The sequence below is a fragment of the Ooceraea biroi genome, chromosome 3 (assembly GCF_003672135.1).
Source record: "Ooceraea biroi isolate clonal line C1 chromosome 3, Obir_v5.4, whole genome shotgun sequence".
Classification (NCBI taxonomy): domain Eukaryota; kingdom Metazoa; phylum Arthropoda; class Insecta; order Hymenoptera; family Formicidae; genus Ooceraea; species Ooceraea biroi.
The window spans coordinates 18,042,539-18,059,689 of record NC_039508.1 but is presented as its reverse complement, the minus strand read 5'-3'; the positions used below and the strand labels follow the sequence as shown (position 1 = coordinate 18,059,689).

Here is a 17,151-nt window from a genome sequence, read left to right as displayed (position 1 = left end):
CACCCCCTTTCCTCCTCGGAAAACCCAATATTCAAAATTTAATTTTCAAGATATACTTAAACTTTTTTCTCAAAAAGAGAGACACGAAAAAGCCCTACTTGTTGCAATTACACCCAGCAAGCATTTTGGTTGTGGGATGTTGCCAAATGAGAAACAAATGTCAGCGGAACTATAATGCCAAAGCCAGAGCCTACTGTGTCCTCAGTTGGTCTCCAATGTGAACCAAATCTGACGAACATATTCCACAGTCAAATTGACGACAACATTAGAGCAGATCTGACAATAGAACGGTGAAAATGTTGCATACTGACGGAAGTGTGCTAACAGAATTGCAATAACAAAGTATGTTTTCCATTTGCGACCTTCCAGCAAACATAATTTGTTGCCACATTTGCAATTGCACAAAATGTTATAGGGGCATGATCACTTTCAGGGTAGGAGAATACAACTTTCGAAATATTCCGTACGTACGTATGTACGTACGCGTCGATGCGTATGCGAGTGGGAGCGAAAGGAAGATGAATGAGCGAGTGCGCGTGCACGAGAAAAAGAGTGAGAGAACTCAAGAGCCTCGCTCGCGAGTAAGAGCAAAGTCGGGGTTCGTCGGAGAGACTCGCGGTAAAACCGAGGAAGAGGCAACGAGAGGAGGAAGAAGAACAAGAGCAGAGAGAGAGAGCGACGCATGCCGTAGCTACTGCTGCCCCCTCCTCCTCCTGCCTGTCCTCCCCTCCCGTCGATTCACTCTAAACTCGTGCGGAGAGCCCCGTGTCTCGGTCGAATTTTAATGGCGGCCGATTCCGACTCGGCCGTTTGCAGTGGCGTGTTTGTGCTCGCGTGAGGCGGATCGGTGGACGCACGGTGGATCGGCGCTCGCGGCGGCGCTCGCGAGATCGTATATGATATCGAGACGTGGTGTGCTGACCATCGTGGACCACCATCATCGTAATCGTCATCCGACGATCATCCTTCTCGGGCGGTGCTGTGCGTGGCGGCGGCGGTGGTGGCGACGAGACGGTGACACGGCTCGCGCTCGCCGCGAGCAGTGAGTGCAGCAGTCTCTTGTACGCGATTGCACCCGGGCCTCCCGATCGCCCCCCCTCCTCCCGTTCGAGCGAACGACAACGAACGTCCGAGAGCGTCCGGGGAGAGCGCGATTATGCCGCGTATCCGCCGCGATGTGCCGATGTAGCGTCGCCAGTCGTTCCGTGAGCAAGCGTTTCCGCATCCGATGCGAAGCACGAGTGCTGCGAGCAAGGTAAAAAGAATCCCACGTAGCGAGAGAGTCGAGACGAGTACGGTGGCGGCGTCTCACCCGATGTCGCTCGCTCGAGTGCAGCTAGCTTGCACTCGGGGTGGCAACCGAGTGGCTTCTCCGCTCCGCCGTACTGCGTGCAGCCAGTCGTTTTTTTCTCGGCCGAGCGAGATCCTTTCCGCGATCCTCGCGACCCTCGCGACGGCACGCACGCACGACGACACGACTGTTAATTCGTCATCGTGGCTCTCGTGGTGTTTTGGTGGTAGGCGGTGTATCGTCGCGCCGATGAACGGGGAGAGGGGGTGGGAGAGGGAAATGGTGGAGGGTATCCTTGCCTTTGTGCGAAGACAGTGGCCTTAGCTGTCAAGTGCAGCTTGGTTGACGCGCGTTCGCCACGTTAATGAGGGGCGGTGTGTGTGCGCGCGTGTGTCCCGTGCTGTTGTTCGAAATGCGTGCAGCCATCGCCGTGAGCCTCCCTTGTTATTCGGAAAGAGTTCTCGGCGAGATCTCCGTTTTACGTTCTTCGACGGCCACCGAGATGTGAAAGAGAGGGAGATAGAGAGAGAGAGAGAGAAAGAGAGAGAGACGTCTCGAACGGAAGCTCGATGCCACGGCGTGTTCGTACCGAGTGCGGACGATTGGCGTTTTATTCAGACTCGAGTATCTCGCACGATCGTCCGGCATAGGCGATTTCTTCTTTCTTTATCGACGTGTGCGACGTACGGATCGGTCTTGCTAGGGTTGTTGACTCCGTGTGCTCTTTTAAGGTTACTCCGGAAATCTGCGTTAGTACGATTCTATTTAGTGGTGTTATTGTATTCAACAGTTCAACTAAGGGAGCTCGAAATTTGGAAATCCCTCTCGCGTAATAATTAATTCGACGTAATGGGCGCGCTGGACGATGATAAAATGGATAGATAAACATGTGGAAATTCATAATAAAACTACAATTTTTTTTTAGTAATCCTAGATCAATGAAAGAATGCTTTGGACTTCTATCAATAATATCGCGCTTGAATGAACCAACACAATGAATGTTGAAGTAGTAACTAAAAGTGACAATTATGAATCGATGCCAGAACAATTAGTTAGTTACATTACATCGTATGCGTGATTGAAAGTCTCTGATTTATCCGTGATGTTTCAGGAGTACCACACAATGATCGACGTGTCGGTGCCTGGACCAGAGCGTAGCTGGTAGTACTGCGTCAGCGCCGCCTCGCTACCAGCGGAACCAGCACATACCCCGTCATCATCATCGCACCTTTTGTATTTCCTCTCCTAGACCTGCATACGCACTGACGCGCACGCTGCACGCGTGTGCGCACGTGCTTCGTCAGCTGTCGCGCACACACCATGAGATTCCTGGGACTTGGCCAGTCATCTCCCAAATCGCTCGCAGTGACGCCGCCACAACTGTTGCTGCTACCACCACCGCTCTCCCATCGACCATCATTCACATCCATGTCCGTTGCCGTATGGTTCCTGACGATACTGGCGACCGCAGCGATAGACACCCCCGCTAGCACCGTTCTACCGATACAACAACAGGACAACAGATCACCGCACGTAGTGGCGCAGTTCCCCGCCGAGAATGGACAGCGATACGGACATTTTCCCCTGGACACCAATGCGACCAGAGAGGGGGCTCTGAGGTTCAATCATCTCACCATAGATCCATCCACGGGGGGTCTCTACGCGGGTGCGATCAACAGGCTCTTTCAGCTTGACTTGAATCTCAGACTGGAGGAATATGTCTCGACAGGTCAGTGTTTTTTCTCTCATTTTTCGGATACAGCGATGTGAAAGTGGGAGTAAAATTGTTTCCTTCTACTTTAGGACCAAGACTGGATAATCCTCAGTGCCATGCAACGGGCTGCATGTCGAGGGAGATAACCACCTCTCTGATGGATAACGTGAACAAGTTGCTGATCGCCGATCTCTCGTCGCACAGTATAATCGCCTGCGGCTCCCTGTTCCAAGGTGCTTGCGAAAAGTACAAAATGTCTAACATATCTATCAAGCCAGAATTCATCCCCGGCAGCGTGGCCGCCAACGACGAGAGCTCCTCGACGTACGCTTTCATCGGACCCGAGAAGTACAATCCGTGGTCGACGATAATGAACGTGGTGCTCTACGTGGGCACGACGTTCACCAATAAGGGGGATTATCGTCACGACGTGCCTGCCATCTGCAGCAGGAACCTCAACAACCTCGAGTTCGCCGAGTTCTCGTTCAGCAAACAGTCGAGCGTGTACATCGACGTGAAGTACCGGGACCACTTCCTCGTGAAGTACGTTTACGGGTTCAACGCAAGCGACTACGCGTACTTCGTCCTAGTACAAAAGGAGTCGTACCTGCCCGAGCAAGAAGAGCTGGGATACATCTCCCGGCTGGCGCGCAGCTGCATAAGCGACCCGAATTACGACAGCTACACGGAGGTGACGTTGCAGTGCACGGTCGACCTGGGCGACGGCAAGCAGCACCACTACAACCTGGTGCAGGACGCGAAAGTCGCGGCGGCGGGCAGCGATCTCGCTATGCAGCTCGGCATCTCCGTCGGTGATCCTATATTCGTCTCCGTGTTCTCGCCCGGCAAGGGTATCACGAACGAGCCTCTGTCGCGTTCGGCGGTTTGCGTCTACAGTCTGCAGGACATCGAGACCAAGTTCAACGAAAACATACACATGTGTTTCAACGGCAGCATCAAGTATCGAAACATGGGTTACATCAGCGGCCCTATACAGGATGGAAAGTGTCCCACTGCTGGTGTAAGTAGGCAATGATCGATCGAGTTAAAGGGTCTCTCGCTACTTTGGCTTAAAAAATCGATTTCTTTTTCCGTCAAAGTAAGGAGACCCCTTAAAGCACGAGGAATTAAAGTATGTATTTTATTATATTCTTGATATTGATTCCCTTATTTTCTTGCGCAGACCACCGGAAACATTTTGAACTTCTGCGAGGTTGGATTGAAGATCTCGGGCGTATCGCCCATCACGAGCCAAGCTATCTTGCATTTCCCCGACACGTTCATTACTTCGATAACTGTTGCCAATACTGAAAGTCATACCGTAGCGTTCTTCGGCACGAACGATGGCGCCCTCAAGAAGGTTTTATTATCTGGAACGGAGACGTTCGTTTATGAAAGCGTTACCATTGACAAAGGGCAAAAACTGTTGCCTGACACGCTGATTTCACCGGACGGTGAATATATCTACGTATTATCTACTTCGAAGATATCGAAGGTCAAAGTGGAGCATTGTAGCGGTTACACCAATTGTAGCAGTTGCCTTGACGCGAAGGATCCTTATTGCGGCTGGTGCTCTCTCGAAAAGAGGTAAACATTTATATGAAACCTGAAATATATTTCTCTTTTTTCCTATGAGTGAAAAAGAGAGTTGTGATAATCTTCCATATTTATTTATTTATTGATTTATAACTTTGTTTATTTGTATACAAAACAATTATTTATTCAGTCAAATAATTTCCTTTCTTTGTGATGAATTTCGCTACATTGATATTTGAAATAATTTTACCATTTGGTGACATTTGTTATTTCTAATTCTTTTATTCGCATCAATACATTATTTTATTGATTGAAAGCATAAAATTGCCTCGGTCTAACTTACATGTGCTGCTAAATGCTGCATAACGCTGAAATAATGTTTTGCGTAGATGCACAGTGAGAGGAGATTGTCAGAAAGCAAGTCACAGCAGTCCACGATGGTTGTCTCTGGGCACGGGTCAACAGTGCATCGATTTCGAGCAAGTGCTACCCGATCGCATGCCCATTAATCAGATGACCACGGTCCAATTAACGATCAGAACCCTGCCTGAACTACCAGCCGGCGCTAATTACAAGTGTGTTTTTGGTAACGCCGAGCCGATAGACGCGCTGATGACCGGTTTCGGACTGTCATGCCCGACGCCACCCGTCATGGAAAGGCCCAGCATTCCCGAGGGCGTCGATCACGCGCTCGTCCCATTGTCCGTGCGATCGAGCGAAACGAACAAGGATTTTGTGTCGCGTAATTTCGCGTTTTTCGATTGCTCAAGACACACCGTGTGCACCGAATGCGTGAAGTCGCAATGGGCCTGTAGCTGGTGCGTTTACGATAACAAATGCACCCACAACACGAGCTGTCAGGGCATTATATCGGGGGAGAACGTAAGTGTTGTTCATTATCACCGGTCTTATATTTTATTATATTTTCTTAAAGGGTTACGTACGTTTGTAAATCCAAAAACTAGCTCGAAATTAACGAATTGTTTTTGTAAGTAAATTATGTTTTATTAAAAAACGAAAAGACGTGTCCTATAAAATAGTTTTTAGAGAATAATTAAAAATTGTCTAAGAATTTTCGAAGAAAAAAGATTTTCTCCTAAAAATTTCAATAAGAAATATAAAAAATTGTGGCCAGCCATTTTTCTGAGCGGTATTTGTGAAAATGGCGTTTGCGATACCAGAAATAAAAAATTTCATTTTTTCGTTCTCTCTTATCCGAAATAAAAAACAAAATTTTTCCATAAAACTAGACAAATAAAACAAGTTTTTGAAAATATTGATTTTTGAAAAAAGGCAGCGATTTATAGCAAAAAACCATTTTTGACCTAAACATCCGTCTTTTTTTATTTATTATTTATTTTTTATTTATAGAATATTATTTATATTAGTTACAGAAAAAACTAAGCCATAAATCGAAAAAACACTATGCCAAATTCTAGATTATTCTATTGAGAATAGCTGTAAAAACATTTCATGCAAACACTATTTCCAGAAAAACGTGTTTAAAGTTTTACGTGACACTAACAGGCGTATGCTGAATAAAAAATTTTTTTTGCTTTACGCAGTATCGATGATACCTGGGCCGTATAATTCTCCTTTCTTTGACGTAGAAGCTTTTCCTTATAATCTTTTGTTTGTTCTTTGCTCTTCTTAGCAGCGTATCCTTGCGCGCCAGCCTCTTAGATTAGAAATTGCGCTCGAGCGTTCAATATCTCCGGGCTATAATTTCATTAGTTTTGTGAATTTTTCAATGAAATTTTCAGGGAATACTCTTCAATGATAGTACTATCGAAAAAATATTTGTGCGTCTTTTCATCAAATATATTTGCCCAATATGATTGAATAATAAAGAATTTCTATTGAAAAAAATATAATTGAAAAATCGATTTTTGTGGGCTCACAAACGTAATCCCTTAATCTATATCTTATGATGTAAGCGATTACATGCTTAATGAGACATAGACCAAATATCTGTTGTCATGTTGTTCCAGCAAAATCAGGTGAATCTGGCGGCGCACGGCGCGCAGTACTGTCCACGGTTCGTAGAACGCAAAGAACCGTTGATGCTACCGAACAGCGTGCCGAAAGAAATAGTGCTCGAGGTGGAGAATCTGCCACACCCACAGGTAGGCCACAGCGGATTTCAGTGCATCGTCAGCATCGAGGGCGCCAATCTGAAGGTCCAGGCGCGCGTGGACAGCAGTCGTTTCATCGTGTGCGACAAGACCGTGTACTCGTACGAGGCCGTCACCGGCGAGTACGAGGCCGAGGTGACGGTCGTTTGGAACACGAATCACCACGTGGACAAGACCACGATAATTCTGTACAAGTGCGAGGTCCTCGGCTCGCATCGCGAGCACGCGGACTGTTCCCTGTGCGTGACACGAGACACTCGGTTTGAGTGCACCTGGTGCGGGAATAGCTGTGTGTATCGGCATTCGTGTCTGCAGTCGCCGTTCACCGAGTGCCCGAAGCCTCGCATAGACATGATCAAGCCGCTGAGCGGACCAATCGAGGGCGGTACGTTAGTGACGATCGAGGGCAGCAATCTCGGATTGAAAGAGAGTGACGTGGAGGGTAAGATACACATCGGCGACACTCCGTGCACGCTGGTGGATTACGAAGTTTCGGTGCGCATCGTTTGTCGCACCGGTCGCCACGAGGCGACGGACGCGGCCTCCGTTGTCGTCGGGAACGACGCTGGTTACACGGAGAGCGCGGTGCTGTTCAACTACAAGGACATACGACTGGTAGGTGTGTATCCATCGGTCGGGCCGCAAAGCGGCGGCACGCAGCTGGCCATTACCGGTAAGTATCTAAACATCGGTAGCACGATATCGGCATACCTGGACGAGCTGCCGTGCCACGTGAACGCGACCCAAGCGAGCAGCACGAGGCTGACCTGCGTGACTAGCAAGTCCGGCCGCGTCAGGCGGATTCACAGATTAACCTTGAGCATCGACGGTGCGAATCGCACCCTCGTGAACAATCCGTACAATTACACTCACGACCCGACCATCATGGAGATCAAACCCTTGAGGAGCTTCGCGTCGGGCGGCCGCATGATTACCGTGCACGGCACGAACTTGGATACCATCCAGAAGCCTGAGATGGAAGTTTACTTCGACAACGAACCCCTGCCGGTAAACCGAACCGTTTGCACCGTCCTGAATCCCACGCAAATGGAATGTCCAAGCCCGAGCGTCGTCCGAAGGTTCACGTCGTTCCGACGCAACAAACGCTCGACGGCTGCCAACGCTCAAGGTACCTCATCGCCGCAGTCATTGAGACTGAAAGAGTCCCAGTTGTCTCTGAAGATCGCCTTCATCATGGACAACGTGGAGAGTGTGAGGGACCTGGAGAAGCATTTCCAGAGCTTACGCAACAGACTGCTCTACGTCGAGGATCCGAAATTCTTTCCGTTCCCGCGGTACGTCAAGCTGTACAAGGGCGACACGCTGGTGATCGAAGGCGAGAATCTCAACTACGCGAGTGACGAGTCCGACGTGAACGTCACGGTCGGCGCCATGCCCTGCAACGTCACCTCGCTCGCGCACACGCAGCTGGTCTGTACACCGCCGGATCAGCAGCCTGCTGATACGGACGAGCTCGGCATCAAGACCGAGAGCGGATTGCCATTGGTGGTAGTGCGAGTTGGCCGCAATCTCCGCTTTCCCATCGGCTACCTGCGCTACGAGGTCATCAAGTCGTATCCCATACCGCCGGAAGCGATCGCTGGCATCGCCGCCGGTACCTTTGGGCTCATCTTCCTCTTTGTACTTGTGCTGGTCATCTATCGTCGAAAGAGCACGCAAGCGGAACGGGAGTACAAGCGCATACAGATACAGATGGACACACTCGAGAGCAACGTACGAATGGAGTGCAAGCAGGCGTTCGCGGAACTGCAGACGGACATGACGGATCTCACCGCAGACCTCGAGTCGTCGGGCATACCCACCCTCGACCACAAGAATTACATCATGAAGGTGTTCTTCCCCGGGGTGATCGATCATCCGATATTGAACGATCCGCGCTCGCGCAGCAACGTTTCGCGGACCAACTACGACGCGGCGATGATCCAGTTTGAGCAACTCGTGAACAACAAGTACTTCGTGCTAACGTTTATAGAGACCTTGGAAGCTCAAAAGGATTTCAATATCAGGGACAAAGTGAACGTTGCCTCATTGCTCATGGTAGTTCTGATGGACAAAATGGAGTACGCCACGGATATACTGATGAACTTGTTGCTGAGACTAATCGACAAGGCGGTAAACTCGAAGCATCCGCAGCTCATGCTGAGACGAACCGAGTCCGTGGTGGAGAAGATGCTGACGAATTGGATGGCGCTTTGCATGTACAATTACCTGAAGGATTACGCCGGTTCGTCTCTGTTTCTGCTGTTCAAAGCGATCAAGCATCAGATCGAGAAAGGACCGGTGGACGTGATAACGCACGACGCTAGATATTCTCTGTCAGAGGAGAGACTGCTGCGCGAGCAGATCGAGCACACGATGGTCACGCTACACGTGGTACAAGACGACCTCGACGAAAAGATACAGTGCAAGGTGCTAGACTGCGACACCATAAGCCAGGTGAAATCGAAGATACTCGACGCGCTCTACAAAAATACCCCGTTTTCGCTGAGGCCATCCGTGCACGATGTCGATCTCGAGTGGCGGCACGGTCGTGGCGGTCACTTGACGCTCCAGGACGAGGACCTCACGACCAAGTGCTGCGGCGAGTGGAAGAAAATAAACACGCTGGCGCACTACGGCGTCAAGGAGTCGGCGGTGATGTCACTGATACCCCGGCAGAACGACGGTTTCTCAGTGGCGTGTAAGCCGCCCTGCCACAACTGCAAACCTTCGCATTACCACTCGCAGCAGCAGCAGCAGCAGCCGTCGATTCATCCACACCATCCGTCACATCACTTACATCGACACCCAAATCACTGTTCGTCCACACATCTTCCATCCACGCCCAATCACGGGCTGATCACTCCTGTGATGTACAATCATCCCGTGAGCGGTCTGTACTTTGACTCTCAACACTCGCCGCCTATCATAACAGCAAACGGCGACGTTGAGAGCGGCCACGGCGGCAATCAGCGGCTGTATCACCTGGTAAGGCCCATCGAGGACGTGCACTATCCGCCCGGTCTGGGCTTCACCGGTAGCAGCAAGCATCACCATCCCGAACGAACGCATAAAGCGATTCCGGAGATATTCCTCACGCGGTTGCTCTCGACCAAGGGCACGGTACAAAAGTTCGTCGACGATTTCCTAAATACCATCCTGACCGCCAACGAGGCGTTGCCGAGTGCGGTCAAGTGGCTATTCGATCTCCTCGACGAGGCTGCCAAGCAGCACGGCATCGTCGACCCGGAAGTACCACACGCGTGGAAGTCGAACAGTCTGCCGCTCCGATTCTGGGTGAACTTCATCAAGAATCCCGACTTCATGTTCGACATCAACAAGTCCACGACGGTGGATTCGAGTTTGTCCGTGATCGCGCAGACCTTCATGGACTCGTGCTCGATGACGGAGCATCGGCTGGGCAAAGACTCGCCGTCTAACAAGCTGCTCTTCGCCAAGGACATACCGCATTATCGCGAGAAAGTCGGTCGATTCTACACCGACGTTCAGAGACTGCCGCAGATCACCGACCAGGAGATGTCTAGTGCCATGCAGCAACTCAGCGCGTCTCACGCCAATGAGTTCGACGTGATCGCGGCGCTAAAAGAGCTCTACATCTATGTCAGCAAATATTACGAACAAGTAAGCAATTTTAACTGAATCCTCTTAGGTTCTACTCGTTTCATCGTGTTTCACAGCCACAACATTCATCCTCTCGTGCAATTCTTTCCAGATCCTAGAGGCCTTGGAGACAGATGCGGGCTGTCGCAAGCTACATCTAGCTCATAGACTAGAAAACGTAGCGTGCACGCTCGGTGGAGAAGAGACCAGTGCCTGCTGACATACCCTCCTCACTTCCATCCCAGGACCCGTCAAACTCTCCAGAAACACTGACTAGTGCCTCCACTTCATGCATCAGATACACCTCGTTACATATGTACAAATATTACACATTACAACTCACTGTGTGAATAACAATGCCGTAAAGAGATACACGCGATTTCGCTAGGGCTAGTCAGGCGATAGGTCACAGGATTAGACCAGTCCACGTGGTATTATTTTACCGTCTTTACGTGTTGGCCATACCGAAATACGCTTGTAAACATGTATGGATATTGGTAGGCAATGTACGCGCCTCTGATCCTTCAATTATAGACGCTGCACACAAAAACGTCCCACTTAATCTCGCTGGCAAGCCAGCCAAGTATTTATCCATGAATCTCATTAAATTTGAATTCAGATTTAAGTTGTAGGCCGTATCCTTCACGGCCGATTGCATTGTTATCCTAGTGTACGTAAGAAAGATTTAACATTGTTTTAAATTATTTTTCGCTCCTCTCGCTATTCTTATGTGTACCTTACGACGTTCGCGTTCTCTTCTTCTGTCGAAACTCCCTTCTGAGGATCTGAGACGCGGATCGGTGCAAATACTTATTAGGAAAGGATAAATTAAAGTATAAATTTTATGGCCGATCTGATATCTATACGTGTGTACGTAAGTACGGACATACATACATAAAGTAAAAATAAAACATGTCTAATGGTAAGTGAGAAAAAGCCATAGTGTCCACCAGACTGTCTGTACGGAGGCAACGTACGGCAGCGAGTAGTCTGTGATCCGAGCACGAGTGGCTATGCCTATCTTCATTATGATATATATATATATATTATATATATATATAATTATTAATATGTTATATATAAATATACATGAAAAAAACAAATATATATATATATATATATAAAGCAAAGAATCATGCGCAACACACCTCTATGGATTGTAGTAAGCTAGTTAGAGAAGGACTATATGTATTATAAGTTGAGGGTTACACGTACCCTATGATTCAGAGACAGAGTAACAGATAATATTAAATTAATTAAGGCGATTGAAGTATCGTTAACAGAAATTTAAGAGTTAAAAGTTATAAGAGCAGCTCAGTCTACTCTAGGCCTATCTACGTATATCGTCGCGTAAATGTGTAAAAAAAAACAAAAAACGAAGAGATCTTTTCTCCCTTACTTTTTATCTCTTATTTTGCTTCTGGATCCCCGCTATGTTCGCTACACACGGTAGTTTACGAAAGAAGTCTGTTGCTGTAATTATAGAAAGGCCATTTTGTCGAGCATCTAGTAACTTTATTGTATGTATTATTATATATACATGTTATATTATTATTATTATCAGTTATTTTATTATTTTTCTATTATTGTCTATGTACGTATAATTATTAATGCTGCCCATTTATTATGGTTATTGCTATATATATAATATTCTTAAGAGTAACAGATGCAAAACGAAACGGATCTTTTTATGTTATCAGCACCGGGGAACAACGTAGAGCGTTTCGATTATGCTTAAGGAGCAAAGGTATTTTGTATTCGCTGTATTTTGTATTCTGGCCGAAGTGGTTACGTGCTGTTGTTATCGCAATAGGTCGTACGTATTGCAGACAGACTCGTCGTCATGACACGCGACACACGCAGTATTTGTTTAAATGATAATTTACTTACTCTCTTAACAATCATTGACTCAAGACTAATAGATTTTTTTTAACTTGCATTTACTTTTTTATTCTATTTTTTTTCTACCATAATCACGTTTGTGATTCCCCCCCCCCCCACACACACACATATACACATACACACCGGTGGAAAGTTCGTGACAATTATCGTACTCGGCGCACACTGCCAAGTTTTTCCATGCGCTTTTACGAATTGTCGTTTTTCGTGATTCGTTTAGCTGATAGATCGATCCCGTATCATCCTTCACAAGAGGGCACAACGGAGTTTGATTGACGCGTCGCCGATGTAGATCCAGGGAGGCTGGGGACGTGCTCATACCCTTGTACTTAATCGTGTAATTTCATCTGTAATTCCAGGCCCCCGGGCTCCCCATTCGCACTCGCGACCGTCAGCGATCTATGTATCTCTCTCTATTATATGTATATCGTATTTATTTATATTATACAAGAGAAACAAATTATAGCTCGATTGCGAATCGAATGTACGTCAATCTGTATTACTGTAAATTTTTATACTCCGTCACTACGTGTAATACTGTCTCTCTTTGTATTCAACTACGATGAATGTTGTATTTCTAATTGTCCGCTCTGTAAGCAGGTGTATCTCTCAAGTACGCGTACCATCCCTGTCTCGATGCGGTAAGAGATTCGTTCGCGCTTCTGCGGTGTGACTCTACTGTCGACTCTTCGAAAGCAGTCAATGTGTGATTTAGATGTTATTAATTATTTATTTAAATTTCGTCGAGAGAGAGAGAGAGAGAGAAAGGAGAAGTAGGCATTTTGAGTCTTTCGTTTTTTGAGCTCTCGCAGAGAACGAACGTCTTTAATACCGTTTGATGCAGTCTTCCCTTCTGAATGAGATTACGGTATAGATTTCGTTGGATAAAATTTTCGTATCGTGCAACGCATTTCATATTTTCTACGTGTGAATTCAACGTTCGCAGAGGTGCCATGTTTTTGTCCGTGCACTCGAGAATCATTTATAATAATAATATTTATATATATGTATCTTATCCAAGGTATATACGATTATATTCTATTGCGAGATCTGATGTGGAAACCGAAACGTTCGCAATGAAACTTTTTGTAATGAATACTGACCAGAAATAATCTGAAATAATGCACGCAAATATATTGGGTTGTAACAAAAGTTCGTAGCGTTATTTCAGCGAAATTCCAAGATAAAATTATTTATGTAGATATATTAAATATTTATTCAACTACATATGCGCCGTCTGTTCTACTAACGTTTTCATCTTTGTAGTAGCTTCATAATTTCTTCCAGACCTTATCATCTTTTCTTTCATTAAACAACGCTACGGACTGTTGTTACAACCCAATAGTATGGCGAAAGTACACTTGCGTATAATTGAAATTATAATGAACGAAGTGAGACGCGACGGGTTTACGCTTGGCTCGTCCCTCGTTGAAAGTATATCTCATATTTTTCGGTTTCCCGTTTACACCGACTATGTAAAGCGACACGTTTCTATTTAATAAAACGAACTTATATTTAAGAATTATGTACACAGATCTGAGTGTGAGGAGGAGAAAATAAGAGATTCGCGTGCGCAAACGGTATCGCAGATGCGGTACCTTTGTCGGTGATAGCGAATATACAAAGTTACTTAATTGATGTATAAAGCACTGCCGTTAAACGCCGTTTCGACGCTCACGGAGGAAATACAACGACGCCGGAATTGAGTCCTACGCAAAAGGGGGGAAAGGAGGAAGGTCTTTCGTAAATTTAACGAGGAGAAGAAATGGCGTACACGCATCCTCGATTTCGTTAATCGTCTCTCACTGCCGTATATTTTGCATTTAAGACCAAGGTCGAGCCTTGGTATTCAGTTTCGTCACTGAAAAATACACACGTCTGAATATAAGTTTCACGCGTGTGTGTGAATGCTAAAATTTTAATTTTAGCATTGAACAAGTGTAACAAGAATAATGTGTTTCCCGCATTTGATAATATGTATGTATGTATGTATAATCATAGAAAAAAACAGCCGCTATTCTCGTTGCACATTCAATTTGCTGAAGGCAAATTAATATACAATGCTGTACAGATTGACGTACACAGAATTATGCACGTATTACGTGCACGTGTTAACACACACACACACACACACACACACACACACACACACATCTCCATCGCTGTGTCGAGTGCCACTTGGCCCCCGACGAGCGTTGGGATGTTCTTTCTTTTGTGGAAACTAAATCGGAGAGCAAGTCAATACAAGACTTCTCGTGCGGTGTGTAAAATATATTTCAAGCAACGTTTGAGCGCAATCCAATAGAATTCATATAGCGTCATGATACTTTATGAGAGTACAAGTGCTCGCAACTCTGTCGTGGAAAAAAAACAAAACGTTAAAAATGCCATTTACTCATCTCTCTCTGTGTTGCAACGTTTCCTCTCTCTCTTCTAATTTTTACCTCCTTCGGGAAATTAATTATTAAGTATAATATTAATTAATTACAGGAAAGAAAGAGAAAAATAAACGAGGTGAATTTGCATTTGCGTCGACCGCCGTCGAGAGAAACGAATAAGTCTTGGCAATATTGATGATTGATGCCATTTCTGTGGCGTCGATACCTTTAGGAAATATTGATGCCACTTCTATATGCGTCTGCGGAATATTTTATTCAAATAGCTGAGAGGCGGTCGAAGAGAGCACGCGTTTAATTAAGTGAATATCAAATAACACACGCACGCGCGCACACACACACACACACACGGCAGAGTTACTCGGCAAATTGTACAGTCGAAAGTCGACTCCATCCATCTGAAAAGCTTGTCAATTCCGCATTCAACGTATTATGTAATTATAACGTAATGGACTGAGAGAGCGGGAGAGAAAGGGAGCGAGAGAGAGAGAGAGACACGATTCGCAGCGGCCGTGGGACAATTATATAGTGTGTCATGCTTCGTAGTATATATAGTATAAAATCTGAACATTGTGTCGAGATTAAGATTACTCTTTGTTAAGCTTCGAGAAGGGTGGATGGGGGGGGAGGAAGGAGGAGAGGTGATCCCATTTTTCCCCAGTAAGGGTACATTTCTCTTATATTCCTAACGGAATAGCATGCGTATTCTCGAGATAGCTGCTGTATTCCCGCGAAGATACGATTGGACATGGACATCCCCGGGTATTGCTCGTTATTGCTCGACGATTATTGCTAGCAATATAGTCAACGCCAGCGTCGCCAGCAATAATTTACCATCGTCGAGCGGACCGTTTTTGTCTTATTAAATATATCAATTATTAAATTTTAATAATTAATATATTTAATTATTTTAATACCCTCGAAGGTATTCAGCGTTCAGAAATACCATTCGAGGAAACGCGTTTAAAGAAACGAAAGGAAAGAGATTTAATAATGTCGATGCACGATCTTTTCGCCGCTAAACTAAACTAGTATCTCGAGGGAAGCATCCGAATGCTCCTCTGTCCATCAGGATGTGCACGACAATTCGCGTGCAATAAACTCGTTACGCGTGCGTGCGTGCGTGCGTGCGTGCGTGCGTGCGTGCGTGTGTGTGTGTGTGTGTGTGTGTGTGTATGTATGGCGTGTGTTATATTACATATGTATCTAGCAATGTGTGTATGTGTGTGCAATCGCAATGCCTCACACGCGATTCCATCATCTCCCCCCATTGTACATAGTACCACAACTCCTCGACCTGTCCCCCCATTCTCCACGCACGAGTAGACTTTAAGTGACACTCGAGAAAAAGGGAAAAAAAAAGAAACGAACGAAATAACTCTTGCCAAATTTTCAATGGGACGTAGGGACAAAATGACTAATTGCGTTTGATTGAAAGATCGCAGAAAATATATTGGTATTATAAATAATACGACCTCGGTCTTATTCGTTATCTTTTTCTTCGTTACTTTGCCCACCCGCAATCTCAGCTGTATGTACAAACTCTCGTTAGCTTTACGATCGCAAATCACGATGATGATGCACCGTGTCGTGTCATGCATCAATCTTGATGAATCTCAATAAGCACAAAAAAAAACATGAAAAGGACAAGAAGCATTCGGGAAGCGCCTTGTCTCTCTTGTCTTTATAATTTCTCGCAACGTTCATTCGAACGCTCTCGAGAGGACACGCAGGAAGGATGATCGATTTTTTTTTAAATCCGCGCAAACTGGAAAATTTTCTTCCTCATTTTTTTGTCGAGAAAGATTTATTGCGTGTAACTCTCTCGGGTAGGTGACCGACGCACTTACACGACCGTATAAAAATTATCACAGTTCGCTAAGATCTAAATATCGTTACAATTATAAATATGGATACACGTGGATTTTTCCAAGAATACGCTATCCGAAAATCGTAAGTCTTATTATACATATACGTATACATATATACATATATATACGCAATCGTTACGTTGATTTCGAGGTTTCTTTTTTTTGGTACGCTCACGACTCTACGCCACCTCCGCATTCGCAGCTATACACGAGTTCATATGTGTATAATCTTGTATACAGCAGAACGTATTATATTGTATACTTGAAGTGCGTTATATAGTTTTTCACTGTGCAGTATTCGACTAACGTCTATAAGTTTTTTGGCGTCGCCAATAAACGATAAATTAGCCGATAAATTAATTCGGCGTGTGTTGATCTTTGGTATCATTTTGTATACATACATACATACATACGTCCGTACACACACACACACACACACACACAGAGAGAGAGAGACAAGACAGACACGCACGCGCGCGCGCGCACACACACACGCACGCCAAATATATGTATGTATATGTATGTGGCTGTATGTATGTATGCGTGCATGCATATGTGTACAACAGTACAATTAATACGCAATTTCGAGATATGTGAAGTTTGTATAATTTCTCTCGCTTTTTTTTATAAATATCTCAATAAAAAGATATATTACAAATGATATATTGTATATTTACATTAAAAAAGT

The 17,151-nt window shown here is 45.6% G+C and overlaps 1 protein-coding gene across 2 annotated transcripts; it reads left to right on the top strand.

Annotated features, from left to right (window-relative positions):
* The first annotated feature begins 270 nt into the window (after positions 1-270).
* Positions 271-17,124, top strand: LOC105280660 (plexin-B). 2 transcript variants are annotated; one of them, XM_020032095.2, is made up of 7 exons: positions 271-1,255; positions 2,403-3,020; positions 3,095-4,026; positions 4,189-4,592; positions 4,931-5,423; positions 6,533-10,318; positions 10,410-17,124. In XM_020032095.2, exons 2-7 carry the CDS (start codon positions 2,612-2,614, stop codon positions 10,515-10,517), a joined length of 6,132 nt encoding a protein of 2,043 aa, XP_019887654.1. In that variant the 5' UTR covers positions 271-1,255; positions 2,403-2,611; the 3' UTR covers positions 10,518-17,124. The 2 variants fall into 2 exon arrangements, with proteins under 2 accessions (XP_019887654.1, XP_026824451.1); XM_026968650.1 differs by having other exon boundaries at positions 271-2,040.
* The last annotated feature ends 27 nt before the right edge of the window (positions 17,125-17,151 follow it).

Bases quoted from the DNA above. Each gene is read 5' to 3' on its own strand.
- LOC105280660 (XM_020032095.2), top strand. From the start codon at position 2,612: ATGAGATTCCTGGGACTTGGCCAGTCATCTCCCAAATCGCTCGCAGTG. The intron at 5,424-6,532 runs GTAAGTGTTGTT...ATGTTGTTCCAG, and splicing joins GCATTATATCGGGGGAGAAC to CAAAATCAGGTGAATCTGGC. The intron at 10,319-10,409 runs GTAAGCAATTTT...AATTCTTTCCAG, and splicing joins TCAGCAAATATTACGAACAA to ATCCTAGAGGCCTTGGAGAC.